The following is a 27,827-nucleotide window of genomic DNA, read 5'->3' as shown; positions in this document are numbered from 1 at the left end:
GAAAAACACTTGTGCACATCCCAACATTTGTACTGTAATTTAATGTTAACCTCTGTATGTACTGACTCAGAAGTTCAGGGGCACATGGCAAGATTTTCTTTTTACATTCATTCACTTGTAATTGACCCACAACGCAAAATGTAGCTTTCATTATCACTTGGTTATTTACTTCTGTTTGAAAGAATCCTCAGGATCTATCTGGAGACTGATACTCACATGTGCAGTACAGAGAAATCTTCCCTTAACGAGCGACGCTTGAAATCGAAAACGTCTGTCATCAACATAGGTGAGTTTGGAAACCTGTATGAACATTTATTGGGTCTGTATATAAGTCAGTTCTTCACATAAGTATTTAACGTCAAAGTCCTTGAGGTCACTGTTTTGATCAATATGGAGTTTTAGCGAATTGCCTTGACTGGGCTCTTAAAACTCGATGCGGCCTGAAGTTGAAGTTGATAAGCCATTGGATGAATCTTGAAACCATATAACCTATAAAAAAAAGAGGGAAAAAAACATTATGGTCATGCACAGGATGCAGTGGAATTCTTTTTTTTTTTATGCCGGGAAAAAAAGATAAAAAGGAGCAAATGTATATAAATGTTAAAAAAACTAGCCAAACTAAATGACAGGCAGTTTCAAATAAAACAAACCTTGGCACAAACTGGTTGGCCGGTCGCTTTGGGCGATACTCTGGGTGCACCATGAAGAGCATGTGGGGGAACCCTGTTCCAAAATAGGCTCCATCTGTGTGGTGGTGTCTGGAGGACTTTGGGGTGTACACATCCATACACTTTGGGCAATAAAGCTTCACCATTGCTTCTCCTGGGATGTCTGACAAACCTATATAAGACAGGAGAAGAGGAATGGAATACAACATGGTTCTTCTTACATTGTTTTGACTAAAGGGTTAAGAAACATAGGACTTACCGATAGGAAGCATCGGCTGATTCTCACAATAGACTCTGGGGCAATAGCCAAAATCCCCTTGTTGATACTTTTCCAACTACGGAGGATAAATGTATTTAGAAATCACTGCTGGTTCTCGTCATAAGTACGTAAGAGAATGAAGTCAAGTAAGTTACCTAAGTAGCCTACCATTTGTGCAATGCCTCTGTTTGTGAGGATGTAACGTGCATGTATGAGCCCATAGAGCATCTCAGCTGCCTGCTCGATCAGGTCACTCTGGTTTGGGTTATCTTCAAGCTCCTCATCTGTCCATGAAAAGCAACTCAGTCAGCATACATTAATTATCTGTATCAGTGTGCGTTGCTGGCATTTTCTAACTTCACATGGTTGCTTCTTTAACAGTCTCACCTGGCTCTAGGTCCAGAATCATGTCCAGAGCCTGACGATAGTGAGGCACCTGCTCATTTAAACCCGTCAGGTTAAATTTGTCCTGTATGTAGTCCTCATCCACCTGTAACACAGCAGCAGGAGAAGATGACTGGAAATGAATTGCATCAATTACTGTTGCAGCAGCACACTGAGGGAAGCATTACATAAGACTTTGACAGGATTACTGAGATGCTGCCAATATAGAAAGCAATGAGATAAAATTAGAATGAGGATGGTGTTAGACACTGATACTGATAATAACCATACTATTCCTAGTATTTGTATTTTTAGCGTGAGCTGCCCTGGCGGAGGTTTTCACTCTTTAGGGTGCTTTCTCTGGTTTAAATTAGATTTTATTAAAATATTCTTTAAATGACATGGTCTCCCCATTTGTTGTAACCTCCTGAGCCATGTCATTACATGTTGAATTATTTCATGTTCAACCTTCTAATAACAACAGTATTCAGTTAAATATATAGAAGCTCCAAATCCTCTCGTTAGAAAAGCTCAAACATGCCAATCGTTGCATGAAATGCAGTTCATTCAGTTAAAATCATTTACATCTGATCCAGTCCCCGTTACCACAGGTGTAACCCAGGGCTCTGTCGTTTATCCTTGACCACCTCTGCCCCTTTCTCACCCCTCATTCCACTGCCAAAAAACCCTCCATAAACTCCAACTGGTTCAGAACTCAGCCGCTCATATCATCGAACTAAACCCCCACCATTCATCACATCACACCCGTCCTACAGCATGTCCACTGGCTCCCCATCACACATTGCATCCATTACAAAACACTGCTCCTCACCTTCAAAGCCATCCACAACCTTGCACCTCCATACCTTTCAGATCTTCTCCACATATCCCCTCCTGCCCGCACCCACAGACCCTCCTCCTCTATCCTCTTCACAGTCCCTGCTACCCGTCTTGTCACCATGAGCATTCAGCTGCTCTGCTTCCCACCTCTGGAATTCCCTCCCTCCTGACCTCCACAACACTGACTCCCTCCAAATCCGATCGATTACTTAAGCAACATTATTACTGATAGTACATGTCCTTCTGATGCTGTGAAGTTGGCATGGGATGGTATGAGATTCAGATGGTTGACTAACCTAAAGCAATATTGAATGTTTGTTGTGATTTACAGATCTAAAATGTCACCAGAAAACACAGGTAACTCACTGCTCACACATCGATGATGGGAGTGAGGGTGTGTTACCTGAATGATTCCTGCAATTGTTTTTGAAGACTTGTTAAAAACAGCTCATACCTTAGACACAACATGACAGAAAATTGAAGTGGTTTTCATAGCATTGTTTTGTAATATCATGGTATATCTTTAAACCAGTATGTGATCCATGCCGATGGTACAAGTCTCTGTCAAAAGCATATTAATCACCTCTATGCTAGTCTACAAATCTACCATGCAGAAACTACACAAAGCATATAATGTTGCTCTCATACATATCCCTATAGGAACATTTTACTTGATTAATAATGTCAGTAAACATTTTCCTGGATGTTGATGGTCCCAATCACTACTTTCAGGTCTTTTTCAATAGAACAAGATGTTGATTCTATAAAGTATGTTCCCATTTAGTGGACATATGAGTGGACACTAGTGTGATTGACAGCTGGTAATGCCTAAATGCAGGTGATGTCTGTGAATGTCTGTCCATTAGCTAAACATTATCATGGCACTGGCAAACTCATGAATCTTGAGGTTTCAAAATGGAATTTTGGATTTCTATGGACTGGTTGCCAATTGCTCAGAGTAATTCTACTCAAGAGGCTAAAATGGTGCAGTGCCAGTGAAGAGTTAAGGTCTGCACAACTCAAACTGTATTATGAAATCTATTATTTATTTGCTGAGTTGATGCAACTGTAAATAAGATCATTATTATAAAGTGAGAATTGTATTTATTTACAGTTTAAGGTAGTGTGTACTAGGATTGTGCTTTTCTATGTTTTAATATAGTTAGTTTTCATTACTGATTCACAAGACCTTAGTACAGTTTGAATTAAATCCAGGAGACTGACCTCACAGAAGAACTCATTTCCCCTCAGTCCACAGAACCAGGAAATCCAGGACACCTCCTCTGAGCTGCTCATCCTCCTGACAAAACAAACCAGAGTTAAATTCCAACCTGGATTCCTCTTAATACCGTCACTTGTTAGCCTAAGGCTCAAAACATTCAAGTTGTAGCCTTGTTAAAGTATACACGCACATATATCTACCTAAAATAGAATTGTTATATTATAACAATTCTATTTCACCACTAATGTAACGGGCTAAAGCTCCTGCATCTGTGATATTAAACAAAAAAAAATACTTTACTGCATATAATCTTTAATTTACCTTTCGTGTGTCTGTAACCAGCTACATACGCTAGCTACGCGCTAGCATGTTTGCTAGTGTTAGCTAGCGACAACACGTCTAAACAGGAAGTGTGGAGAAACGTTCGTGTAAACGAAACGCGCGCATATTTTAGAAGTGATACGTCTTATAGTTATATACATGTGTACATAAATCAACTTTCACTTACCCTTCTCTGTATTTATTCACACATTAACTTTCAATCTTGGCTCGTTAATCCTCACTTCCTAGGTGACGCGTGAGTTTTCCGGTCATCAAGGGTTTTCAAAATAAAGCGCCTCGTGTTGTATTTTTCTTCTGCAGCCTAAAAAGTGCTTTACTACTCTATGAGGCTGAGATGATTCTGGTACCATAAGGTTTACAAAGCACTTGGTTGCCTAAAATATGTTTACAGTCACATATGACAAGGAATGAAAAGGAAAGAGGCAGTAATGCATCATTACAGATGTCAACTGCTGTAAAACCCCAAAATAAAGAACCTCAAACAATTCATTCCAGTTTCCGTTCTTTAATTTATTTGATATAAACATTTTTCTACACAATGTCAAATTCTTCCCTGTTAACAAGTATTTAAGTCATTCCAACTGGAGCTCTTTCAGGGCAGGTCAGAAAAGGTTTTGCGGCAAGGTGGTCCAGAATCTTCCTGCTGCTGTTCCTTCCCCATGCCTTCAAACATTAGTATCCTTAAATGAAGAAAACTACATGTCAGCTGCTAGAAGGTATTACTGTAAACAGGTGTGGAAAGTATAGATTCTGAACAATCAAACATTTTTAGGTATCGTTATCAGATACTGAAGCATTTTTCATTTAGACTGACACATGAGTGGGTTTGGTAATACATTTATAAATAAATCCTAATCTTCCTCCAACCCACCTTGGGTCCACTCTCTAAAATGACCAGTATTTATACATACTCACAGTTTTAGAATTGCATTTCTTTTTCCCAGCATCATATGCAGGAAGTCGGCGTAGCTGATTGTGTCTTTCGATGCCCCTCCAACCACGTCTGACATCATCTTCTTTAGCTCTAGGTGAGTCTTTGCCAGTCCAAGTTTTTCCAGCATTCGTTTCAAACCCATCATATCTACAAGAGTGATCAATCAAATCAGTGAATTAATATGTAAATCTATTCATATCTGTGAAGACATATTTGAGGTGAGTCAATACTGAGTGCTGTTGCAGTTTTACCTATGTCTCCTTTGTCATTAAGATCAAACTCCATGTATTTTTCTGTAATGTATGCAAACATGAACTCATTACAATTTTTTTTATTTTACAATGCAATACTTTTAATAAACAAAAATTAGTGACCACCTTGAATACTCACTTTTAAACATGTCGAGCTTTGAGGCAAGGTCTTCTTCTTCTTCATATTGGGGATCTGAAAGAAAAGCCTAGAGACGTGCCAAGAAATGATAAAAGAGGATTAGTTTAACTCTGGTGCCATGCCCTGTCTGTGGGAAACACTCATCTCAACTGTATCTTGATGACTTTATCTGAAGAGTTCAACACACCTCATTGACAGAATTCAGTTTTTCCTCCTGTTGAGACTTAAGCAGACCGTATGATTTACCACCTGAGAGAAATCAAACAAATGTACCTCAGTCTATCTGTTGAAAATACAGAATACACTGTTCCCTTGTCTACACTGACACAGTTAGAATAAGACATGAGCGAAAATAACGGTGACCAAACCTTGAACACCGCAGTCCATATCTGTGCATGCAATTCTGTGAGAAGAGTGTACTGAAGGAAAGTTTGTGATGGTGTGTTTTATAAATGGAGGCAGAAGAGGAAGTGTCAAAGTTTCAGTCTGCATTTGCAAGGTTCCTGTTGCAGCAAAACAAGGTCAGCATGTTTTAACAATCACATTTATTCCAAATTTGACCAAATGGAGAAGGATGAGTCACCACTGTGACGTATTGAGAGATGGTTGCATACAGGATATACATACAGTATGTCATGTACTGATAAGCATTGGTTTGTTCAAAATAGTTTGCTGTCTCTGTGAAACCAGTTGATTTTTTTTAATCAAGAAGATGAAGAGATCAGAGACAGTTTACCGACAGTTGTGTTGTTCTGAGTGGTAACCTGGGGTTTGACAACAGCAAAACAACAACACTCAGTGTCGTCGAATTCATGCATCAAGTTTAGCAGTAAAGCTTTAAAAGTACCCATACCTGCTTGACAAAGTAATATATATAGACAATCATTATAAACAACCTGAATTGTTTTTCTTAAAAACATTCCACAAGGGAGCAGTATACACAAATCCTACGAATGTGACGAAACATCAAACCTCTGCTTAACTAAGAGAACTGAAAATAGGAGGAGACAAGAAAGATGTAGCAGAGATTCACCTTCTGTCAGTCTACATGTTACATTTCACTGAAAATGGCCTGTTTTTGCCTGTTGTTAGTTCTGTTAACGGTTACATCTGGATGCCGAGGTGAGTAGGTCATTTGATGATTTGTTAGTCGGATTAAATAATAGATGTTTTATTCGAGTCATCAGAGGACAAAGTTAGTATTCGGTTTTTACCAAATGACTGTGGTTAATTGTATGTACTCTCTTGCAAAAGAGGTTTATTAATCTCAGTTGGGCTTTTTGAATAAATGGTAAATAAAAAAATAATTTAAAAGTTTTTTTATTAACTTTTAATAACAATGTAAAGTGTTTTTTTTGTTAATGAATGCTATAAATACACTTTTGGATTACTCTTGTGATATACAGTGTGTGATCTATGTGCTTCTAAAACTAGTTTTTATCATTATGTCAAAGCCGACTCGATGCTGAGTGTGTCAGCCTTTCTGGAAGACAGCATAGCTCTCCCTTGTGGTCATTTTTACAAGAAGGATTTAACGAGCGGCCTCAGAATGCGATGGACGAAGTATTCCACAGACACCAGTGAGAAGAAAGTTATCCTCTCTTGGCCTGAAACATCCCAGGATGCCAAACATGTGAAATGGGGATCTGATGAGAAAGGCACAATGTCACTTATTCTGACTAATTCACAAAAATCTGATGAGGGAATCTACAGCTGTGAATTTTGTCTATTGTGGAATTGTACTCTCAGAAACATATCTTTACGAGTGAAAGGTAAGATTTTATTCTCTTTATTTTACAAACATTTTCCACTCTTCAGTCGTGCTTTATTTAAGCCTTTCTTTTTTCTTCCAGACTGCAAAGTCCGTCCAGCAGTGAAGGTAGCACACAGCACGCCCTTTCAACTTAACTGTTCAGTGGACATAAAGGGACAAAAAGGTCCACTCAATATCTCCTGGGCATTACTGAAAGCAGGCGAGCCTTCCCCCCTCATCTCTGAAAGGGTTGAAGTGAGTGGCTCATCATTGGTGATCAAGTCTCCTAGTATCAGTGACAGCTCTTGGTATAGATGCAGTTACACTTATGGGAAAAATCACGGCTGCTATGACATCAGAATGCACGTCCAAGGTTAGACCTGAAGCTGTTATATTTGGTAATATCATCACCAACAAGTGGCAATATAATATTCATACATGTACTTTTCTTATTTCTTTTACTAAGCTGAAGATGTGGAGGCGACAACCTTTCAGCAAGGTCTGTATACTTTATTTGTTTTCAAAATGCTCGTCCAAGGTTAGACCTGAAGACCTGATATTACCAAATTACCATATTTGGCAATCTCATCACCAACAAGTGGCAATATAATACTCATACATGTACTTTTCTTATTTCTTTTACTAAGTTGAAGATGTCGAGGCGACAACCTTTCAGCAAGGTCTGTATACTTTGTATGTTATCAAAATGCTCGTCCAAGGTTAGACCTGAAGCTATTATATTTGGTAATATCATCACCAACAAGTGGTAATATAATATTCATAACATGTACTTTTCTTATTTCTTTTACTCAGTTGAAAATGTTGAGGAGAGAACCTTTCAAGGTCTGTATACGTTTTTTCTTTATCTAGAATAGGAAAATGGCACATTAATTAACATCATCTAAACGTGGCACCCATTGCACTTGTCAACTGGTCATGACGTCACAAATCTGAACTCCTGTTTTTAGACCTCGACATTCATGATTTGACTGGTGCTATGTTGATGTTTTGCAAGCGGAAATTCACCTGCAACCAAAGCTCCTACTTGACGATAATATAATATGCAAAACCCACAGTATGTTCTTTTGACGATCTGTAACTAGTGATTGGGACCGTTAACTCCTCAGGAAAATGTTTATTATGTTGTAAATCAAGTGGGAAGTAGACTAATTTTCCCATAGACTTAATCTGTGAAGTCGCCCCCTACAGGCTATTCGATATGTTCAGAGGTGATTCACTCCCTCACTGAAAACATGTCTCACAGCAGGAAAAAGATGAATACTACTTAACAACTCACCCAATTTACAAACATACAAGTCTGCGATATCTTTTAAAATATATTTGTAATGGTTTTATGTCACTGTTACACAGCATTTACTGACTGGAAACTGAAGTTTGTGTCACTTTGTAAATCGTTCTCTTCTCGCACCGAAGTCCATAGAGAAAACAAGCAATTTTACACCACAGCACACATGAGCTGTTGATCCACTTCCATCTTCATTAAGAAGTTCAAATATATCATTTTGTGACTTTGGTGTATATGAAATCCTTTGTTTGGCTTTAAATAAGTGACAGAAATTGACCAAACGAAGGTAGCACTAGAGCTGTAGCCTGTGTTCCTATGAGCTAAAATCACTGATTTTCTCTATGGACTTTGGTGCAGGAGAGTAAGAGGTTTACAAACAGATCTGTCTAACAGTCTTACAGTGAGGTAAAAGTGAACATATTCCTAAGCTATCGTAAAGTTAAACTGATGTATATTTTATTAGTATTAATATTAAAGTCAAAAAAAGACAAAAGTTGTCAAAAAAGCCCAGAGATGCCTGAACGTACCGTCTGTTTCCCCAAGGCAGGTTGATAGTACATGTGAAATTACACAGGTTCTTACATAAATCAAGCAACAAGGCATAGCAGCATACATTGTACTCCAGTAAACAAAGGCAAATTCATGTGCTGTAACTGCTTTAACGTCCTCCCTGTCTCCCCCAGCAAACAGGAACACCGAGCAGAGTGGGGACACATTAACTGCTGCTGTGTCTTCAGTCATTACTGTGGCTGTTTTCATCGCTGTACTTGCAGGAGTCTACATTTACTGGAGACGTTTACAGCGAACCCAGAGGGATTCAGAAGGTCTGACCTGTGTCCATGCTCTTTCCACTGTGCCATGACTGCAGTGAAGCGTTAACACAGCTGCATGTTCTCTCCTTTTTAATCAGGTGCAGTGAGAGTGAGTGAGTGCATCCATGATTATGATTACCCTGTGATTCTTATGCCGTCAAATGGTGAGCAAACCTGTTCCTCTCATTTCCTCTTTCATTCCAGTCACTGTTTCTCTTGTCAGGTTTGTTCACTCACAGCTTTTTCTTTTTCTCTCAGATCTCTCAGATTCAAGCCAGCAATTCAACAGAATTTACCATCAGTTGGAAGATGATAGCCTATTTGTAGATACATGTAAGTAGGAGTATCATAATGATATCATAATGATATCATAGCATACCCAAATAATTTTCTTCCCCCCATACTACACTTTCCGTGTAGGAAACTCTAGAAAAAATGTCTGATGGGGATTGACTGCATGCCTTGATGTATTGTGTCAAAACGTTTCTTATTTACCTAAATGTAAATGTTTTTTATTTTTAGAGCTGATCATCTGTCTCATTTCAAATGAAGAGTCTTTTTTTTTTTATTTCATTACAACATTTTATTCAATATCTGAAGGACAATGAATGACCACAGATGCTAAGAAAATGCTGTTCATTTATGTAATCAAGGTTCAGATCAAGACAAAAACACAAACGTTTGTGTGAAGCTCTAGTTCACGGCCTGTAATAAATCATAGAAACTGTCAGTGGTGGTGACTGCTTCTCTTCTGGGTTGTTCTTCCTCATTATTTACATCTCCAACGACTTCATATACATGGGTCTGTAAAGAGGAGTTGGAGAGTTATTAAGTGGGTCAGCGTGACGAAGAGACCCTTGACATTTATTTACGTTATGGCTCCTTCAGCTGTGTTTCTTAACTGTTTCTTCTTACCATTCCAATACTTGACCTCTCATTTGCTGCAAACAGAAATGACATTTACATTTAGTCATTTGGCAGATTCTCAGCATATTAAGGTTACAATGTAAAAGAAAACAACGTGTAATGAAAACATTGAAATCAGAGAGCTTCATTACAGTTACACCGCAGGAGGAGAGAAATGGAAGGAAAGCGCGCATGTAGAGAGTGCTCAAAATAAATTAGCGTTAGTTTGTTACATCATCAGGGAACCACCTGGACTAAAGGCCTGTACATACTCCGTAAAAACAGATGATACGTTTATTATTATTGGTGAGAACAAGAACAACGTTACTTCTGACCAGGACATTTCATGCCTTATGGGAAACACAAGTGCAGAACTCCTGGGAAGTCCTCACAGGGAATGATTGACAAGATTTCTGCATTAACCATGATGGCTTCAAATGTCTGGCCAACCACACAATAGTTGTTGGACACCACATAAGAAAAAAGTTCTGCCCAGACGGTGTGTCAAGAAAAAGCTGCAAGAACTCCCAAATGAGGGCTGCAAAAATACAATGAGGACGTTAGAGGGACGGGAGAGAGAACACACAGCTCTTTGTTTTTGCGTGTGGGGCCCATGTTAGCCCACTAAATACCTATTTAGTAAAAAGTAGACTGGAAAGGGTACTAAGTGGACACATTATGCAGGTGTCATATAGTATCACTGACGTGGACTCCTCATGGGAACACTATGTGGGCAAAGACGAGTGGAAACCACAGCCAAAACCACTTGGAACCCATATTGTCAGCCTGAACCCTTATGTGGCTCACATGGACATGGGGAGGCCCACATTGCCCTTCACAGACTTGGGTTGGCAGTTCATGTTGTGCAGTGTGAAATGTCACGACTTGGCGAACAGATGCAACATGATGTAGAACAAAATGTAGGAAATATCAGCTTCGGTTATGTTTAATTTTCATTACTGCAGTTTGGATACGAGGTAACCACAATCCCTACCTTCATCCTTGTTGCGCTTCCTCTTAATATAGAATCCTCCAGCAGCCGCACATAGCAGGAGGCCGAGAGGAAGGGCCAACCATGCAGGTGTTTGCAAAGCTACAGGGACCATGGAGTTGTTAATCTGTTTTAGTCTAATGTGTGCGTTCTATTTCAGGAGAAAGGGCAACAATAGCAGGACGACTATACTTACAGTTAACAGAGTGCAACTTCTTTGATGCCATCACGGCACCCTCTCTTTGCACACTGCAGGTTATTTCATCCAAGCTCATTGCACAACCCGAGAGAGTTAACTTGTTTGTAAGAGTGCTATTGTCAGTCATTAAACTGCTAGTCCAGCTATCGTGGTGTCTTCCAGACCAAGTTAAATTCAAGTATTTTTCACATTTTATTTTGCAGGTTAGCACACAAGTCAGGGTGAGGATATCTCCTCCCATCTCACACTGTGACGTAACTGCAAAGAAAAGAAAAGTTTAGGCACAGTTTGACCCCTGTTTTGGCAATTGCAGAGTTTTTACACTCACCATCAAGGGTGTGCAGTCGGACTTGGTTTAGCACCTTTCTCTGGTCAGTGGTGTCTGAACACTGGTAGTCCCCAGCATTCAATGCTCTCACTTTACTAATGACCAGTGATGAGTCCTCCTTAACACAACATGCCACTGACAGGCGCTCTTCCTGTAAGGTGTGAGGTGTTAGTGGTCTTCCACCCACTGCCCACTTCACTCTGTCACTCAAACCAAGAGAGGAAGTGTGGCTACAAGAGAGTGACACTGACTCACCCACTGCAGTGAACACTTCCTCTACACCATCTGGGGCAAAGTGAGCACCGGTTACACTTTTGTACATATGGAACAACAAGTTTCATTTGGAGTGAACACAGTACCTGTTATTGTCGTTGTATGACTGATGGTGGCTTTGAGCACATCCTTTTCAGTTACTTGACACCTCCATTTCCTGTGATGGTCAGTCAGTTTTTTCTTGATGATCAGTTTAGAGAAGCATTCAGAGGGGTTTTTAATGTGAAATCTGTCCCCATTAATCGCTGTATTATCCTCAGTGCTCCACTTGATATGAATCCCTGTGTTGTTACAAGGAACATGCCCTTTGTATATATTAAGGAAACATTGAAGTTCGACCGTGCCCTCCTCAGGAGTTGGACTCTCAGTAACTGGTGAAAAAAAGTGATTACTGTGATATAAACAATAACTTACCAATAAATATTATTTGAGGTACCAAGGCAGCTCACTTACGTTCAAGAATCCGAAGTGAGACACGGGACTCCAGTGTTCCACTGCGACAAGAGTAAAGCCGTGCATCATTGAGTTCAGGGCGATTAATCCGCAGAGAGCAGTCCTGTAAGAGGTCAAGCCTGTTTGCTGCTGTAACTGCTCCAGCTTTCACCACCTCAGTAACTGAGCCGAACTCTCCAGACATGGTCCAGTGCACAGAGGAACAGGAGCTAACAGAGGGAATGCCACATGGCAAAGTAACACTGTCTGTAGGAGAGGTGAATATCACCGAATGACCTGCTGGAGAACATGATGAGACACTTTGTTTTCTTAGAAAATGTAAATAATCCAAAGTAATGTTCACAAACAGAGCTGCCTCTTGTCTTGATCATTTTTGCCGTTCAAGTTCAATTTCATCTGTATTTACAATACTTTTTTTTTTTTGAGTTTTGTAAATAAAGTCATAGTCTGGATCTATGGAGTCCCAAAATACATTTACAACAGATGTATTATTTTGTAATTACCAGCTGTTTGAAGTCCGCCTGTTGCCCATAAAACACAAAGGAGTCCTAATCCTGACAAAGAAAACATTCTTCCCTGCAGAGAGCCTCACAGATTTTCTTGCAGATTGCCAAATCCTCAAATGGCAGAAATTTTACACACACACACACACACACACCATTTCAGGAAATGAAGTTGAGTCAACTCTTTTGTATTGTCCAGTTAACAATGAGCAATGGGCATTACTCAAGGGTACCCCAGCTCTCAACCTGGAAGGGACTTGAACTAGCAACCCTCCAGTCACATGCCAATTTCCCTTTCTGCTTGGCCATGGGCTGTTATTGTTACAGCACAAATGCATCATTTTTGTACAGTATGTTCAGTTTTAGTCTAGAATTTCCTTCAGGCCTTTCTTAGTGAGCTTTTTTTTCACTCTCTGTTGCATGGTCAGTGTTTGTCCACAGGGTGGTGCTGTCAGACTCTATGTCTTTCCAGCATTCACTTTTAAAAAGCAGCACATGACATAGAGCTCCACTCGAACATTTCATTCAGGTTTTCCTTTTAATCACTTTCAGTTTTCTGATTTTCTTATTCCCACAAGCTAAACAAAAGAAATGAATTCAACCAGAACCTCTTAACAGGCTATTTAATTCGGGTGTACAATAATAAAGGCAAGAAAGTATTCATTCTTTAACACACAAACATGCAAATGTTTGAGCAACGAGATAGCAGCCGTGCACCCTCTGCAGGTCAGAGATTGGTCACAGGTCTTGGACGTGCTATCACAGTGTAGGACTTGATCTTGAGTACAACACTAGCAACTCCTCTCAGGTCTGGCAGAGATGTTTCGCTCTGAGGAAGGATGAACTGGAAATCTCTCAACAAGTAGGCAGTGAACAGAAAGAGCTCCATTTTGGCCACAGACTCCCCCAGGCAAAGCCGAGCTCCCCCTCCAAAAGGGATCAGGGCACGAGTGGAGTCTCCTCCTCCTCCTTCGAGAAAGCGCTCTAAAGGAAAGAGAGAGAGAGAGAGAGAGAGAAGGTAGCTACTTTATTTGAGGCCTGCTGGGCCAAGTTATAGGAATGCACTTTGCCCACCAGTTAGAGCAGTACCTGGTCTGAAGCTGTATGGGTCAGTCCAAACTGCAGGATCGTGGTGAGCACCAAAAAGGTTAGGAAGGACGACTGTGTTCTTTGGAATGAAATAACCTGCAATGCTAAATATGTGAGGGAATTATACATTTGGCATCAGTGAGAACAGTGTGAAAAATGCTGGGATTAGAGTGCAAAAATAAACCACTTATAAAACTGTCTGGGCACATCAATAAGAGGCCTCGGCTTTGTTATTTAATTACTGTCGCTCAGCTCACCTGCTGTCTCTGATGGCTCTGTGTGGAACTGCCAACGGAGCGACTGGCCTGAGTCTGAGCACCTCACTGATCAAAGAGCACAGGACAGGAAGTCTGTGTCTGTCGCTGTACTTGGGATATCGGCCCTCTAACACTGTACACAACTCCTCATACACCCTGGTCTGCACCTGAGGGTTGAAACGAGACAGCACAGATATACTGACATGAGATATCAGGCAGTGAAAATCGAACCTTTTTGAAGAACATTAGTAAAAAAAAAACGGACCTCTGGTCTGTGCAAAAGGAAGGCTACAGTCCAGTTCAGCCAGGCTGCAGCAGTCTCTGTTCCCCCAATGAGAAGATCCACAGTGGCCATGTGAACGTGAGTGTCTGTAAGGAGCTGTAGACATGAGGGGGAGAAATGTACAAACACGGTTAGATTGAGTTCATACACATACTGCAGTGTTTCCAGTGCATTATATATTGAACTCCCATGGTTTTCACTGATAAATGTACTAACCACTCCATGTTCTGCATTGTTATGCTCCTCAACGCCCTGGAGGAGAGATTCTGTAATGGCACCCTCAATTTTGCCATGTGACTGCAAAGAGAACCAAGTCAGAGCTGACGAAAATGAACATATATCAGAACTGCAGTTGAAAACTGCCTACGATGTGACTTCATCTGATATGATTTCCCACATTTGCCACTGTTATAATGTGTTCAAGCGACCGAAAAATACTTTTATGTTTATAATGACATTTGCTTCCCAAACACTGAAAGGAAATATGTATTCTGCATTAAAGACCCTTGGTCTAACAGTGGCATACACTTCAATTCAACAAATGCTTTTTTTTTTTATGTTTTTCTCTATGACAGCGACCTCAAACCTGCGGCCCGTAGGCCACATGCGGCCCTCCGATTGAAGTCATGTTGCCCGCCACTTAATATCAAGTTGAGTTATTTCTGTATGTTTTTACATCATAAATGTGTTTTTATTGTGTCTATCGTTCCATATCAAAACCATTTTTTTATTATTATATCATAATCATAAATATTATTATTTCGATATCTTTTTGTCACTTGACTGGCCCAATCACTGTGGCACACTACAATCTATTCTAACCAATAACTCATTTTGACACCTTTCCTTCTTTGCCATTTGATTTGACCAACCTTGTAACTGTTGAGATGATGTTTTATGATTTCATCCCTCCTGGCCACCTCTTTCAGGAGACGGGAAAAGACAGGGTTTGGTAATTTCTTGAAGAGAACAGATGTCACAGTGTGTAAATTCACATTCTAAACAGTCCATCCTGTGATCCGCAGTCAGCCTGGTCAACATCTACTCACCCTGAGCAGTGGGAATGAGTCCAGTGCAGAAATCCAAGAGGAGCCCCACAGGCCAACGATTTCATTCAAACAGCAGTGCAGCTGCTGCAGCTTTGGAGAACTCTTGTCATACTAGCAAAAACAGAGATTTATGTTTTATTACCAGTGTTAATGAAATGCACTGTTTAGTAACCAAGTAGCACATTATGAATGCACGTGTGTGATGGGAGCTGCTAAAAGGGGTAACGTAAACACTGGAATTCCCCAGGTCTCTGCATAAACAGGCAACCAAGCGCTGCTCTGCCACGACCACTGTTCATTGATGAGAGGCAAATTTTGTTATAAATCTCCACCACTGCTTTTATTTACCCAAAGGCACAAACCAAGCTGTGGAAAGGAAAAATACTCACCTCTTTGCCAAAAGCCAAAGTGGTGATGACATTACTGGCAGCTACTGTGAAATCCTCTGCGAGATCTACAGCACGGCCTTGATAGCCCATCAAAACCTAAGAAAATGAATAAAAAAAATACCCCTTTTCTATTTGGCCTCTTTGGAAAAATGTCGACATTCAATTTGATGTCTGGATCTATGCCATTGATTTACAAACCATTATGGTTGTACTGTACTGTCTGTTGGAATACTGTCATTCCCAATGCTATTTTCACCTTTCGCAGATGCAGTGCCTGTCTCTCAATCACGTCATGCAAAGATTGTTTGCAGCTGCGTTGCAAAGAACCATGGACGAGACGACGATGTGCCCTCCACTCCTCATTATAGTCTCCCAGAGAGATGGAGCGCCCTCCTCCAGACACAATATCACCTGATACAAGCCGGTAGAGCTCATTAGAACACACACACCAAGAAAAACATCAAGAAGAAACAAAGTTTGGATAGTTCACCTGTATATGAAATTGGTCTCCCAGCAAAGTCAGACCATTTCTTCACCAGAGCTTCTCTTATAAGCTCAGTGCTATTAAGTACCACCATGGCTGAAAAGACACACCAGTTATTTTAATATCAGCGCACCGTATGATATGATAATATTGAGAAAAGAAATCTAAAATACTTGTGTTTCCACATTTCAGGCGGTAAATATCTCCATAGCGATGTGCCAAATTGGTCAAGTGAATTGGCAGATGATCGTGTGTCAGCTCCATCATGTTGCCAAGGAGAAAGAATCCTGGAGGACCTGGGAGTGAGGGAGACGTGGAGCAGCGAAGGTACTGATAGAGACAGTGCAGGACTCCAGATTGAACATCTAGATCATGTTAGAGAGAAATATTACAAAGAAGATTACAAATTACTGTATATATCTCCACCCACTGTACCAACATGGGAAAGTATACTCGGTGAGCACAAACCTTCACCAAGGCTTCCCAAGGATCTGGATTTCAACCAAACCACACAGTAACAGACCTATATGAGGTACTATTTTCCCGGGACAATACAGCCATTTATTTTTATTTCTAAAAGAATGTTGAAAACTGCTGAATCCAGAGCTGTATCTGGATCACGACCTAAATGTGATCATCTCTTTCTTGGGTTATAACCTACATCCCCAGAACATTTTAACAAAAAAATATAGCTTGTTTGGTGGGATCACTGTTCCATTTATACATGTGTAAAAACTAGTACAACAAATGCACATTTTCCTGTAGACTTACTCTTTTTGTGGTCTCCCTCTGTAGTTCTGCCTCTCTGATCAAAAAAGCCGCCCAGTGCCGTCAACAGCAGTACAAGTACGAATACAGCTCCCACACTGACCACTGATATTACCATTTTGTGGCTCCCTGTTGGTGTCCCACATCGAAAAGCTGATCATCACCCTGCTCGTTCCTTTTATTCTTGTGCCTTTCTGTGTCAGTTGCTGCGTCTTTTAAAATCAAGGACGTCTAAATATTTTTGGGTCATGAGCTCTTATTGTGAGATGATTGCAAAACATTGAACAGGCGACAGCCTGATAAACATGACTGCTATGTGCTGGAAGGGCAAAACAACACATCACAGCTGACATGGGCAGAGAGTGTCAAGGAGAAATTACACAATACAACAACAACCCTTCAGGCCCACAATAGCCACATTTATTCCAATGGTGTGAGACAGTGCATATTAATTACAGTAGTTGTGGAGTGGCGTACCACGGCATGGCAAGACATTAGAGTCAAACCTGTGTTGAAATGAGCCGGTCAGGCAGAACAGGCGAACCATATACAAAAGTTGCAATTACAAATCATTTTCCACTCTTTAGGTATAATTTATACACACTGAATCAAATGTAGTGATAGCTGTCATTGTAGCTGTCGAGACCCCTGCAATTTCTCTTTGAAAGGGACATGCAGCAACTGTGACGTCCACTCTCCTCTGGACTTATGTATCACATGTATCAGATGTGAGATTGGTGTGAATCCTTAGCCATGAGTTGCAGGAGAGAACCGGGATGGTCGGAACTTCATCTCAGTGAACGGAATGGAGGAGTCTTTTCCTTTCCAGTCTATCCACACTACTCCCTGTATCAGAACAGAATGGTATCTGGTCAGTGTGCTGTATCACAAACAAACAGCGTATATAAGAAAAGTGAACGTAGTCTTCTGGTTTGCCAGTTGAAGCGAAACAGGAAGTGTGAATATTCTGAAGATCCAAAGATGCAGAAATGATCCAAAGATGCAGAAATGTTCTAAAGTTGGTGTCTGCAGAAGTTATCAAGAGTATTTAGCTACATATTTTGGAATTTAGCAGAGGCTGTGCACAGAGGGATGCACACAATTTAAATTTAAATACATTTTGATTTTAGGCCATGTTGAATTCCTCAGGGCCAACTACAAAACAACTACTAAAAGGCAATGTAAATGTTTTCTATCAATATTGGAATTGAAAGTACAAATTTCCCCCTAGTGACAACTGACTAGATGTTAAGGAGCTGTCTTATATTTTGGACGGAAGTTGTACCTGATGTTGCATGCATATTTTGTCTCATTCATCTTCTACCGCTTTATCCTCCACATGAGGGTCGCGGGGGGTACACCCTGGACAGGTCACCAGTCCATCGCAGCGCCACGTAGAGACAAACAACCATCCACTCTCACATTCACATCTATGATCAATTTAGAGTGTCCAATTTCCCTAATCCCCAAATCTGCATGGCAAACCGGAGAACCCAGTTAACCTGGAGAAAACCCACATGATGCAAACTCCATGCAGAAAGGCCCTTTTCTGACCCGGTCTTCTTGCCGGAAAGGCAACCAACCGTGTGCCCCAAATTATGTTTCCATTTAGAGGAAAAAAGATGATAAAGTATGGGACATACAGTTTGAGTTAACACCAGTGTGATCATCTGTGAGTTTTCTGATTGCAAAACTTCAACACCTGCCTAAAAATGGGAGTTCAGATTCTCATGGGTGACATTGCTATGAGTTGCCACTTGATCACAAAAGATGAAGTTGTTTAAAATAACAAAGAGCCTTATCGTACCTGATTATTGCTGTTGATGCCATGAAGACCATTGAGGTTGGTCTTGTAGCAGTTCTTGTACCACCAGCCTCCCATATAGGCCCTGGCACAGTGGATCCCCAGAGGATCAGCATCCTTGTCCCAGGTTGAGAATGGGCGTCCGTTATGATACCTCATAGAGTCACCTAAAAAAAATACATTAATTATCAGCCATGTAATAATAGTAAAGTATAGGTGTAATTAAAAAAAAAAAAAGAAGTTCACCTGCAATGCCTGAGTAGCCGGACACTGTCAGACTATAGTGCCTCCCCTCTGAATCAATAGAGAAGTTGGCGTACTGAGCGTAAGCTGTTTCATTTCCAGATTTCATATCCACTCTCAGACTCACAGGGCCGATGCTGGTCAGGTTGTGAAGAAGTTCATTTCCTGATGTATGTAGAATGGAAGAGAAAATACATTAGGCTGAGTCACTGAATAATGTTTTGATGCAGATGTGATGGTAATACTGTGTTCCAAGTGTACCGAGCCAAAACTCTTCACTCAGGTTTCCAAAGCCAGCTCTGTATTCAGTCCAGGTTCTGTAGAAGTCTGTCTTTCCATTCATCCTCCTCTGAAACACCTAGAAACACACACCACATTGTCGTCTAATCGCTGAACCATTCAGCTTTTTTCCATAAACGAAGAGTTTCATTCAGGCTGCAGGAGTTTGTCTCACCGTCCAGCCACCTCCATCAGTCTCCATGTCACAGTAGACTCTGACAGCTTGTCCTTCTTTTCCTTGTGGGTAAATGTCCACTTCCCCAGACTGCAGAGCACCATTCAGCAGCTCCTGAGAGCATTCAGTTGGGAAAGGGAATCGGAGTTTTCCTAAAGGGTAGCAACATTGTTCAGAAAATTGAGTAATAATTCAAATTAAAAAAAAAATAATTTAATTGCTTTCTATTTATTACCTGTGATGAATTCTGTTGTCACAAGAGATGTGTAGTGTCCATCTCTCTCGCCTTGTACCAGAATTGTATAGCGTGACATGGACAACAGCCCCGTCAACTTATACTCAGTGACCGTTGAGTCCAGGATCACTTCCTAACATATGTAGAAAGACAAAGTTAATCTCTTAGACAGTTCTGCCAATGTTAAGGGTGTGTTTGCCCTGCAAGCGCTCATGATGTATGAGTTTTATTCACCCTTGTCTCTCCCCCTGCCATCTGATAAATCACTCTGTAGCTGTGATAGACAACAGCGAAATGTTTCCAAGTTATCACTGCAGAGCGAGCGCCCACCTCGCTGGCTTTAACCACTGAGGGACACAAATAATTCAGTTTAATTTGATACACAGCTTCTGTGGACCTCAATGAACAAAGAGTATTGATCTTACACTTCTGCCCTCTACTTACCATTAGCTGTGGTAAAGGTAGTTGAGATGGCCATGCTCTGGAGACTGTCCTTCTGGCTCAGTACTTTGACTCTGTACAAGGTGCCTCTTTGCAGACCTTTCAGCTGGTGCTCTACTGAGTTACCAGACAGCATCACTGTCACTGTCACATTAGGAGCTGTGACAAGAAAGAGATTTAACAACACTTAATTGTGTGGTGATTAGGGCTTTGTCACAGTTATTGGTTTAATGCTGCCAGACTCACTCTTGGAGGACTCATAGCTGATAATGAAGCGGTCTACTTTCCCCAGACTGGGTGTCCACTGCAGCACAGCTTTGGTGTCTGTCACATTGGCAACTTGTAGATGTGTTGGAGGGGCGGGCACTGTAGTCAACAGACAATCCATAATGTGTTCAATGCTAATGAGACAACAAGAAAGTATCTGTACTCAAAAGCAAGCTCATTAAACTTCATACCTGTGGTGATTATGGACATGAGGGCATCACTCTGGCCTCTGCCTTGTGTTGTAGTTACAGAAATAATGTAGGAGGATCCAGCAGACAGCTTGGACAAGACGATATAAGACTGCTGATAGTCCATGACAACAAAACGGCTCTCCCCTAGCAGGAAAAGGCATAATTATATTCATCCACACTTCACAATTGTGGTACATTTTACAGCAAATTTTACAATTTAGCATTTGGCAGACCTGTGATAATGTTGGTATAGGTGACCCTGAAGCCTGTGAATGTGGTCTTTGGTTTGGTCCAGGCCACAGTGACAGAAGACTCAGTTACATTGCTGAAAACCATCTTTGTGGCTGGCTCAGGACCTAAGGAGAGAAAATAAGTATTCTGTTTGATCTGACATTTTTCAGGATTAGTCATAACTGCGTACAAGTTAACTTACCAGTAACTGCAACAACTCTGTGCATCTTTGATTGTCTCTCAGCACTGGTACCATATATGTACAGGGAATAGCGCGTGTTAGCCCGGAGGTTACTGAATTCCACAGAGCGTACGTTGCCAGGAACCACCATGGAGATCCTCTTGGTTTCAGTTTTACCTCTTGATCCAGTAATTTTACCAGAGGAAATAGATGTTTCTGGGCTCTCAGTCTGTACCTGGACCTCAGCTGGGTTCTTAACTACAGAGGCCTTGTCTAATCTAAGAGGTTCCTCTTCAAAGTCCTCATGGTCATCTTCATCGCCCTCTGTGCGAGGCTCTCTTCTGATCACAGAGAAATTTTTGAACATCCTTTGTGGTGCTAACCATGTGAGGGTAAAACTGGAGGAAGAGATGTTCACAATCTTCACAGAGCCTAATCCAGATCCACCTACCCTCCTGCTCATCCCAGGGCCATGAATACCTGTTTTGTTTAGCAGAGCTCGGGCCTCATCTGTCGTTGCAGCAATGGTTGCATTCACTACATACTGACTCCTCTGTGTAACTTTCTCCATTGCAGCTTCATTGTTTCTGTTGACACTAGATTGCACATTCATATTCTCTACTTTAATTGTCTTGATTTGTTTAGGTCCAGATGACTGAGTTGCATTCTTATCAGCCAGTGTGGACTGTTCCAGGGTCTCCTTCCCTGCTCTGGTTTTGTTTGTTCCCATGCTCTTGGACAAAATAGTCACAATTTTAGCTGTGACATTAAATTTATTGACCTTAGCCTGAGTTACATTGGTTTGAGGCTCATCTTTCAGTTGGTCAGGTTTCCGGTACATTTTACTGGCAGTTCCTACCTTAACAATTTTGAGGTCAGTTTTTTGGAGAACCTTTTTAGAGGCCAGGACTATTTTGCCTTTGCGGGCCTCTTCTTGCTTTCTTCCCTCATGTTTCAGGAGAGCTTGAGCAACCGTTGGGCGACTGGTCTTGGTGACACTTGGGGAACCTTTTGTTGTTATTTTCTTGACAGAAACTTCTTGTTGTGCTTGTGTTTTAACAGGAGCTAGTTTAGCAATAGTGGTCACTTTCAGTTTGCCGTCAGACTCTTTAGCTTCAGTTTCTTTCTTCTGGTCCATTTTCTGTAGGGTCACTGCCTCAACTGTTTCCTTGGCTTTACCTTTGGTAGTTTCTGAAATTTCAGAGTAGAGTTTGAGATCAAAGCACTAATAATAATATTTGTCACATAGCCAAAAGTATTTTCTTTTCCTTAGAAATATGAATCTGATGCTACCACATCCACATAATTCCACAGACTCTCACTTACTTTTGTTACATTCGATTCCTTGGGCACACTTACTGCAGTTTGGACCCACGAACCCCTGATGACAGATACATTTACCCTTCTCACATTCCCCATTTCCGCTACAGTCATGTGGACAATTTGTAGAACATGGACCTAGGCAGCAAGACAAATGATTATTTACATATTATATTGATTTACTATATCAAATTAGTTGTGTCAAATATAAGACTCTGGTAAATATGAATCATACAATTATCTTTCAGCTGGGACATCTCTTTTTCCAGTCGGGCCACTCGTCCAATCAGTGCAGCCAACTCAGTTTCACATCGCCCATCGCACCCACCGGGCATCAAGCTTATCCTATGCGTCATCACCAGAGGCGTGCCAGGCTTCACCTTCAGCTCCCGCTCATTGGCTTTGTTTGAGTCACAGCCATCACTGATCACCACCTTCAGGGGTTGTGAAGGGGCAGGCTTTTCTTGGGTGGTGTTGGTGTTGATGGGAGCCTTGGTTACAGTGGTCCGATTAGCAGAAGCTGTGACCTTTACTTTGTCAGCTGCATTGCCACTTGCTGATGCTGCAGCAGCCTTTGCTGGTGTTGACAGAGGAGTGTGAACTGCATTAGCAGCCGGCATGTCTTTGGGGTTTTTCACTTCAACAGTGGGGGGAGGTTTAACTGCAACAGTCTGATTGACAGAGGCCACAAGTTTGTCTTTGGAGTGTTTCACCTCAACAGTGGAGGGAGATTTAACTACAGCAGTCTTATTGACAGAGGCTACAGGTTTGTCTTTGGAGTGTTTCACTTCAACAGTCGAGGGAGATTTAACTACAACAGTCTGATTGACAGAGGCTACAGGTTTGTCTTTGGAGTGTTTCACCTCAACAGTGGAGGGAGATTTAACTACAACAGTCTGATTGACAGAGGCTACAGGTTTGTCTTTGGAGTGTTTCACTTCAACAGTGGAGGGAGATTTAACTACAGCAGTCTGATTGACAGAGGCTACAGGTTTGTCTTTGGAGTGTTTCACTTCAACAGTGGAGGGAGATTTAACTACAACAGTCTGATTGACAGAGGCTACAGGTTTGTCTTTGGAGTGTTTCACCTCAACAGTGGAGGGAGATTTAACTACAACAGTCTGATTGACAGAGGCAACAAGTTTGTCTTTGGAGTGTTTCACCTCAACAGTGGACGGAGATTTAACTACAACAGTCTGATTGACAGAGGTCACAGGCTTGTTTTTGGTGGTTGTAGCATCACTGGCAGGAGCAGACTTAGTGGATGTTGACGGAACATTTTGGACTATGGGGGAGGCAGGCTTGTCTTTGGCAATCTTCCCATCACTGGTTGAAGGAGATTTTACTGAAATAGTCTGATTGACAGAAGGTTGGAGCTTGTCTTTGGTGGTCTTAGCGCTGCTGGCTGAGGCAGACTTTGTGGATGCTGAATGAACATTTGAAGCTCCAGTGGGGACAGGCTTGTCTTTATTAGCCTTCACTTCACTACCTGAAGGCGATTTTGTTAACACTGTCTGATTGACTGCAACTGTGTGCTTGTCTTTGTTGATGGTGCCACTGGCTGTGTGGATCTTTACTACTGCGGTTTGAATTACTCCTGGGCTGACTTTGCTTTTGGTTGCAACTGTAGCATTGACTGTTGGAGGTTTTTGGTTGGTGGTTGGAGTGGGCAAAGGTGTCTGATTGACTGTGATTGGTTTTAGGGTGGGGCGAATAGTCTGTTTGGCAGGAGTTGAAGTGCTTTTTGGTTTTGAAGGGGTTAAAACAGCATTCGGTTTGGTCATATCACTTCCTGTTGAGTTTCCCTTCTCATTGGTCGTGGTTTGAAAGGAGGGGAATGGGGTGAGAAGGAGGAGAAGTCCAAGAGTAAACAGCATTTTGTGGCGGCAGCAGAAGCCAGTGATGGTATTGCCTTTGGAGGATCTGTATGTATGTTACTGTAAAACTCCTTCCTCTATATTTCTGCAAGCAGCTGCAAAGGGGAATTTACCAGGTCTGCCCTACAAATAAAAAGGGAAAAAGATTATTTTATGACATGTATGTAATATGAAATTATACATTTCAGGCTTTTCTCTGCCTTAAGCACAAGTTAGTGCCATATTCACATGGTTCTATTCACACTTCAAAGTGTATGTAAAATACAATTGCAGATTTCATCTCCTTTTATATTCCAATATTTATCAAACTTTTTATCAAAATTTAATTTGATCTAATCATCAGTCAAAATGTAATGAGCAGATTAGTTTTAAATTGAACAAAATGTTCATGAATAATTGCATGCTAAACTTTTTTTTTAAGGCCATGCCTGCTGTGCACACTTTTAAATGTGTAAAATTGCAGCAGTTCTCCAATTAGCCATAATAGTTGATTCAGTGTCCAAACAAAGTAAAAATCTAAATGAGCAGATTTGCAGGAGGAAGGAAAAGGGAAACCCAGAGAGTCTGTTGGAGAGACTCTGCAGAGTGGTAACAGAGCTTGACCGTGAAGAACTGTGGGACACTATACAGAAGGTTACATAATCTGCTGTACCCACAACCCATAACAACAATAAAATAATTATGTCCAGCCGTTGAAGTATATAGATCAAATGCATATGTAGGTGCGGTACTAACTGAACCACCACCCTCTGCAGCTAGTATTTAAATAATTCTCTGTGGCTAAAACAATCCCATGATACTTCATCAGCGATAACAGTGAAAATATATTTACCTATTCTCAATAAAGTTGTAGTGATTTCAATAGACATCAAACTGGAGTATTTGCGTGAATCCATTCCTTTCAATAATTGCAGTTTACGTGGAAAAATAAATGACTCACCAGAATTATGATTATCTTTGTGCGGCTTCCTCCATCGGAGTCGAAATGTTCACGCAGATGTGCTGGATGTGATGAGGGAGGAAAGAGGTGAGAGAAACGAACACCACTAGAAAGTAGGAGAGTGATAAAGTCTGCTCCTACTTAAGGAGCCCCCCCCCATCCGATACACACCACCCCACCACGCCTAGTGGTCCCACTCGCTCAGCTACCGCAGAAAATATTTGTATTGGACTTGTAAAGAATGACATTTTTGCACGGATTTGTGTATCTAATGTGATTAACTAACATTATTTTCCATGTGCTTGTGGACTTTTTTTCATTTATGTGTGAATAAGAATGACATTGTTGCCGTAATTAAAAACTAGGAAGGCTTTTGTGCTGTTTTGTGAGAAAAAAAATAATAACCTGCAGCTTTTCATGGTTCTTGAAAGTCATTCCAGTGTCTGCTGTATTTAATGTGACTTATTCCAGACATTGCACTCAGACACGGTCTGTGACTGAATAAAGCCTGGGTCCGAGACTCATGATTCAGCTGGAATACATAGCATACAGTAAAACAGTGCAGGTATTCACTGCTGACTCTGGGGGACAGGAACTTCTTGCTATATGAATTGGCCGTTTGTTGGAGGTAATGAGATGAAACTATATGGGAGTTATGTAAGTGACCAAATATCCACCAGATTTAAAGAATGCTCTGTGCAGGCACTGCATCTCTCACCAAATGGCCACCCACCATCCAGCCTTTTGGAAACCACATGAAGACAAGTATATCAAGGGGCTGGTGAAAACAGGACATAAGTGGCGTTTTCCTAATTTCAAAGACGTTGTTAAGCCAAGAGGCTCCACAATTCAGTTATTTTTTGAAAAGTTACTTTGATAACATAGATAACACTGTATTTTCAATGCAAAAGAGAAGAGGCAAGAAAAAAGGGATGTAGGAGAAAACGAGGCAAATGAAAGAGAATATATAGATGCCAACTGCCCTGTGTTGGAGCATGAATCTCCCTAATGTCTATCTACTAGCTATTTTTAAAAATGTCTTGTTTTGAAAGTATTTAACTTGTCAAACTCATTTTTGCAAAGCAGCTGTGGAATTCTTGATAGAGAATGATACGTTGCATTAATATTTCCCCTTTGACTCTTGTTTTTCTCCATATGTGAGAGCCCTGCACACACAAAATCTTGTTTCACTGGATATTTTAGTTACAAATATGCTGAGGTAGCAATTTTCTCTTGGTGAGTACACCATGTTCTGATACTGTAAGACAAGCAAGCCATGTAGTACAAGGTCCCCTACTGTAAGAGCTGTCCCTCCGTTGTAAAGTTGCTTTGAATGAGAGTGTTTTTCAAATAAGTAAACATTTACATGAATGTATTATGGTTGATCCTGTCTTTACAAGTAATTAGAAGAGAGTTGTGATAAAGAGAGACATACATGATGCTTAGAGAGCCAACATGAAAGAAAACCACTGACTTGACAGAGCAAACCAGCCAAACCACTACCATCAGAGTTGACAAAATCGTACTGCTCGAGTGTATACTGTACATTTTGTTGAGTAATAGTCAAAGCACATACATTTAACCCAATACTGACATCAGTGACATAAGCAAAATTGAAAATCACATGTATTTGGGCACTGTGTTTGATAATAAGCTGAGCGTCAAACAAAGATAGTGTCTGTACTCTTAACTTTTTTTATTGTATGTACTGTTACATCCAGCCCTAACTCTAGCCCGTACAATAACAACTCTGTTCTGTACAGTTTTATTGAGCTTGCTGGGACTCTCTGGTGTCATGGTACGGAAACTTGTATCTTGCCAACAAGAATAGGCTTTGCCAGGTTATTAAAGTGGCCACCAAAAATGACTGTCTGCTGTCTGGGTAAAAGTGATTCCTGGACCAGCATAAGGTTAGTAATAGGTGCTCTTTGGAAATGGAACATGTAGAAACAAAGTCAAAGAAAGCTCCAAAGCACTCTTTACTTTTTCAAACTTTTAAAATGCTTTTAATGTAATGGCATGGTCATGTTTGACCTTTTAAAATACATGTACTAACGTGTTTCGGGGAGTCAAAACCTTTGTCAGTACATATTATTTTTTTTAATCAAACGATTCAATGTAATCATACCATGACATTTAAAGTCTTTAGTGGGTTTTTTTTTTCAAAAAGAGTGCCTTGGAGTTTTATTCATATTAATTTATTTGGCAAATGCATGATGATCATCATGGTTCTGACTGATTCAAGTGTCCAAATAAACCATGGTAGTGTAACAGTGTCCCAGTATCAACAATAGCTACAATACATTGTGTGAGAGGTTAAACTGTAACCGTACAATAATGAAGTCACCTCGTCACTATTAAAAGAAAAGAGCAACTGTCAGTGTAGTGTGGACTCCTGCGTGTGTGGTCCCACTCCATCAGAGACTGCATCGAGCGACAACCTCCAGCATCAGCTCTGCCTTCCCTCCAATGCCCCACAGACCACCTTCAAAGCGCTGACCCTGTCTTGGCCTTTGGAAAAATAGCTGAAGACATACCTCCATTAACTAACTGCACACCTAAGAAAATACACCTGGACATACACGCATTTTATACAATTTCACAGTTGTCATTCAAGCATCATCTGGTGTTTAAAAGTGCGCATGTACAGCTGGAAAATGTGTATTTACAAAACCAAAAAGTCGAATAGATCTACCTGAACAACGTAACCTGTCACTCCATCTTTGTGAAGACTAGAGACGTTGTGTTGCACACACACATT

General features: G+C 40.9%; 6 protein-coding genes across 9 annotated transcripts; 1 reads left to right on the top strand and 5 right to left on the bottom strand.

The window, feature by feature from the left end:
- Positions 1–22: 22 nt before the first annotated feature.
- Positions 23–4,033, bottom strand: LOC131471233 (casein kinase II subunit beta). 2 transcript variants are annotated; one of them, XM_058647673.1, is made up of 7 exons: positions 3,882–4,033; positions 3,376–3,451; positions 1,315–1,417; positions 1,096–1,211; positions 928–1,003; positions 651–840; positions 23–489 (listed from the first exon to the last, which is right to left on the bottom strand). In XM_058647673.1, exons 2-7 carry the CDS (start codon positions 3,445–3,447, stop codon positions 399–401), a joined length of 648 nt encoding a protein of 215 aa, XP_058503656.1. In that variant the 5' UTR covers positions 3,448–3,451; positions 3,882–4,033; the 3' UTR covers positions 23–398. The 2 variants fall into 2 exon arrangements, with proteins under 2 accessions (XP_058503656.1, XP_058503657.1); XM_058647674.1 differs by lacking the exon at positions 3,882–4,033 and adding an exon at positions 3,695–3,714.
- Positions 4,034–4,189: 156 nt separating this feature from the next.
- LOC131471234 (allograft inflammatory factor 1-like) lies at positions 4,190–5,475 on the bottom strand. Its single transcript, XM_058647675.1, has 6 exons — positions 5,408–5,475; positions 5,227–5,288; positions 5,040–5,106; positions 4,901–4,942; positions 4,631–4,796; positions 4,190–4,395 (listed from the first exon to the last, which is right to left on the bottom strand). The coding sequence occupies exons 1-6, from the start codon at positions 5,424–5,426 to the stop codon at positions 4,308–4,310; spliced, it is 444 nt and encodes a 147-aa protein (XP_058503658.1). The 5' UTR covers positions 5,427–5,475; the 3' UTR covers positions 4,190–4,307.
- Positions 5,476–6,067: 592 nt separating this feature from the next.
- On the top strand, positions 6,068–9,511 carry LOC131471492 (uncharacterized). Its single transcript, XM_058648078.1, has 9 exons — positions 6,068–6,161; positions 6,494–6,811; positions 6,893–7,165; positions 7,259–7,291; positions 7,440–7,472; positions 7,606–7,635; positions 8,782–8,922; positions 9,009–9,074; positions 9,169–9,511. The coding sequence occupies exons 1-9, from the start codon at positions 6,107–6,109 to the stop codon at positions 9,249–9,251; spliced, it is 1,032 nt and encodes a 343-aa protein (XP_058504061.1). The 5' UTR covers positions 6,068–6,106; the 3' UTR covers positions 9,252–9,511.
- A 92-nt stretch (positions 9,512–9,603) lies between these two features.
- LOC131471491 (uncharacterized) lies at positions 9,604–13,070 on the bottom strand. Of its 3 annotated transcripts, none has more exons than XM_058648075.1 (8): positions 12,564–13,070; positions 12,061–12,339; positions 11,694–11,978; positions 11,335–11,619; positions 11,004–11,264; positions 10,811–10,909; positions 9,826–9,851; positions 9,604–9,714 (listed from the first exon to the last, which is right to left on the bottom strand). In XM_058648075.1, exons 1-8 carry the CDS (start codon positions 12,628–12,630, stop codon positions 9,604–9,606), a joined length of 1,413 nt encoding a protein of 470 aa, XP_058504058.1. In that variant the 5' UTR covers positions 12,631–13,070. The 3 variants fall into 3 exon arrangements, with proteins under 3 accessions (XP_058504058.1, XP_058504059.1, XP_058504060.1); XM_058648076.1 differs by having other exon boundaries at positions 12,061–12,336; XM_058648077.1 differs by having other exon boundaries at positions 12,061–12,269.
- Positions 13,071–13,169: 99 nt separating this feature from the next.
- LOC131471490 (steroid 21-hydroxylase) lies at positions 13,170–17,053 on the bottom strand. Its single transcript, XM_058648074.1, has 12 exons — positions 16,886–17,053; positions 16,288–16,479; positions 16,121–16,210; positions 15,887–16,041; positions 15,631–15,726; positions 15,242–15,352; positions 15,065–15,151; positions 14,409–14,489; positions 14,175–14,288; positions 13,910–14,076; positions 13,653–13,756; positions 13,170–13,547 (listed from the first exon to the last, which is right to left on the bottom strand). The coding sequence occupies exons 1-12, from the start codon at positions 16,998–17,000 to the stop codon at positions 13,291–13,293; spliced, it is 1,569 nt and encodes a 522-aa protein (XP_058504057.1). The 5' UTR covers positions 17,001–17,053; the 3' UTR covers positions 13,170–13,290.
- Positions 17,054–17,275: 222 nt separating this feature from the next.
- On the bottom strand, positions 17,276–25,157 carry tnxba (tenascin XBa). Its single transcript, XM_058648072.1, has 15 exons — positions 25,067–25,157; positions 22,485–24,249; positions 22,256–22,387; positions 20,951–22,120; positions 20,751–20,873; positions 20,518–20,661; positions 20,306–20,425; positions 20,063–20,218; positions 19,853–19,965; positions 19,619–19,751; positions 19,384–19,535; positions 19,191–19,287; positions 18,933–19,094; positions 18,690–18,853; positions 17,276–17,728 (listed from the first exon to the last, which is right to left on the bottom strand). The coding sequence occupies exons 2-15, from the start codon at positions 24,124–24,126 to the stop codon at positions 17,630–17,632; spliced, it is 4,407 nt and encodes a 1,468-aa protein (XP_058504055.1). The 5' UTR covers positions 24,127–24,249; positions 25,067–25,157; the 3' UTR covers positions 17,276–17,629.
- Positions 25,158–27,827: the final 2,670 nt, after the last annotated feature.

The sequence above is a fragment of the Solea solea genome, chromosome 13, assembly GCF_958295425.1.
Source record: "Solea solea chromosome 13, fSolSol10.1, whole genome shotgun sequence".
NCBI classification, from domain to species: domain Eukaryota; kingdom Metazoa; phylum Chordata; class Actinopteri; order Pleuronectiformes; family Soleidae; genus Solea; species Solea solea.
This window is presented reverse-complemented; position numbering and strand designations above follow the sequence as displayed.

Bases quoted from the DNA above. Each gene is read 5' to 3' on its own strand.
- LOC131471490 (XM_058648074.1), bottom strand. From the start codon at position 17,000: ATGGTAATATCAGTGGTCAGTGTGGGAGCTGTATTCGTACTTGTACTG. The intron at 15,353-15,630 runs GTGAGTATTTTT...TGTTTTTGCTAG, and splicing joins CTTTGGCTTTTGGCAAAGAG to TATGACAAGAGTTCTCCAAA. The intron at 14,289-14,408 runs GTTAGTACATTT...TCATGTCTACAG, and splicing joins ACAATGCAGAACATGGAGTG to CTCCTTACAGACACTCACGT.
- LOC131471492 (XM_058648078.1), top strand. From the start codon at position 6,107: ATGGCCTGTTTTTGCCTGTTGTTAGTTCTGTTAACGGTTACATCTGGA. The intron at 6,162-6,493 runs GTGAGTAGGTCA...ATTATGTCAAAG, and splicing joins GGTTACATCTGGATGCCGAG to CCGACTCGATGCTGAGTGTG. The intron at 7,166-7,258 runs GTTAGACCTGAA...TCTTTTACTAAG, and splicing joins CATCAGAATGCACGTCCAAG to CTGAAGATGTGGAGGCGACA.
- LOC131471491 (XM_058648075.1), bottom strand. From the start codon at position 12,630: ATGTTTTCTTTGTCAGGATTAGGACTCCTTTGTGTTTTATGGGCAACA. The intron at 12,340-12,563 runs GTAATTACAAAA...CATGTTCTCCAG, and splicing joins AGGCGGACTTCAAACAGCTG to CAGGTCATTCGGTGATATTC. The intron at 11,265-11,334 runs GTGAGTGTAAAA...TTTTCTTTGCAG, and splicing joins CCGACTGCACACCCTTGATG to TTACGTCACAGTGTGAGATG.
- LOC131471233 (XM_058647673.1), bottom strand. From the start codon at position 3,447: ATGAGCAGCTCAGAGGAGGTGTCCTGGATTTCCTGGTTCTGTGGACTG. The intron at 1,212-1,314 runs GTGAGACTGTTA...TTTCATGGACAG, and splicing joins GATTCTGGACCTAGAGCCAG to ATGAGGAGCTTGAAGATAAC. The intron at 1,004-1,095 runs GTAGGCTACTTA...TATCCTCCGTAG, and splicing joins ACAGAGGCATTGCACAAATG to TTGGAAAAGTATCAACAAGG.
- tnxba (XM_058648072.1), bottom strand. From the start codon at position 24,126: ATGCTGTTTACTCTTGGACTTCTCCTCCTTCTCACCCCATTCCCCTCC. The intron at 19,966-20,062 runs GTAAGTAGAGGG...TGTGTCCCTCAG, and splicing joins TACCTTTACCACAGCTAATG to TGGTTAAAGCCAGCGAGGTG. The intron at 18,854-18,932 runs GTGAACTTCTTT...TATTTTTTTTAG, and splicing joins CGGCTACTCAGGCATTGCAG to GTGACTCTATGAGGTATCAT.
- LOC131471234 (XM_058647675.1), bottom strand. The intron at 5,107-5,226 runs GTGTGTTGAACT...GCACGTCTCTAG, and splicing joins AACTGAATTCTGTCAATGAG to GCTTTTCTTTCAGATCCCCA. The intron at 4,396-4,630 runs GTGAGTATGTAT...TCTTCATTTAAG, and splicing joins AGAAATGCAATTCTAAAACT to GATACTAATGTTTGAAGGCA.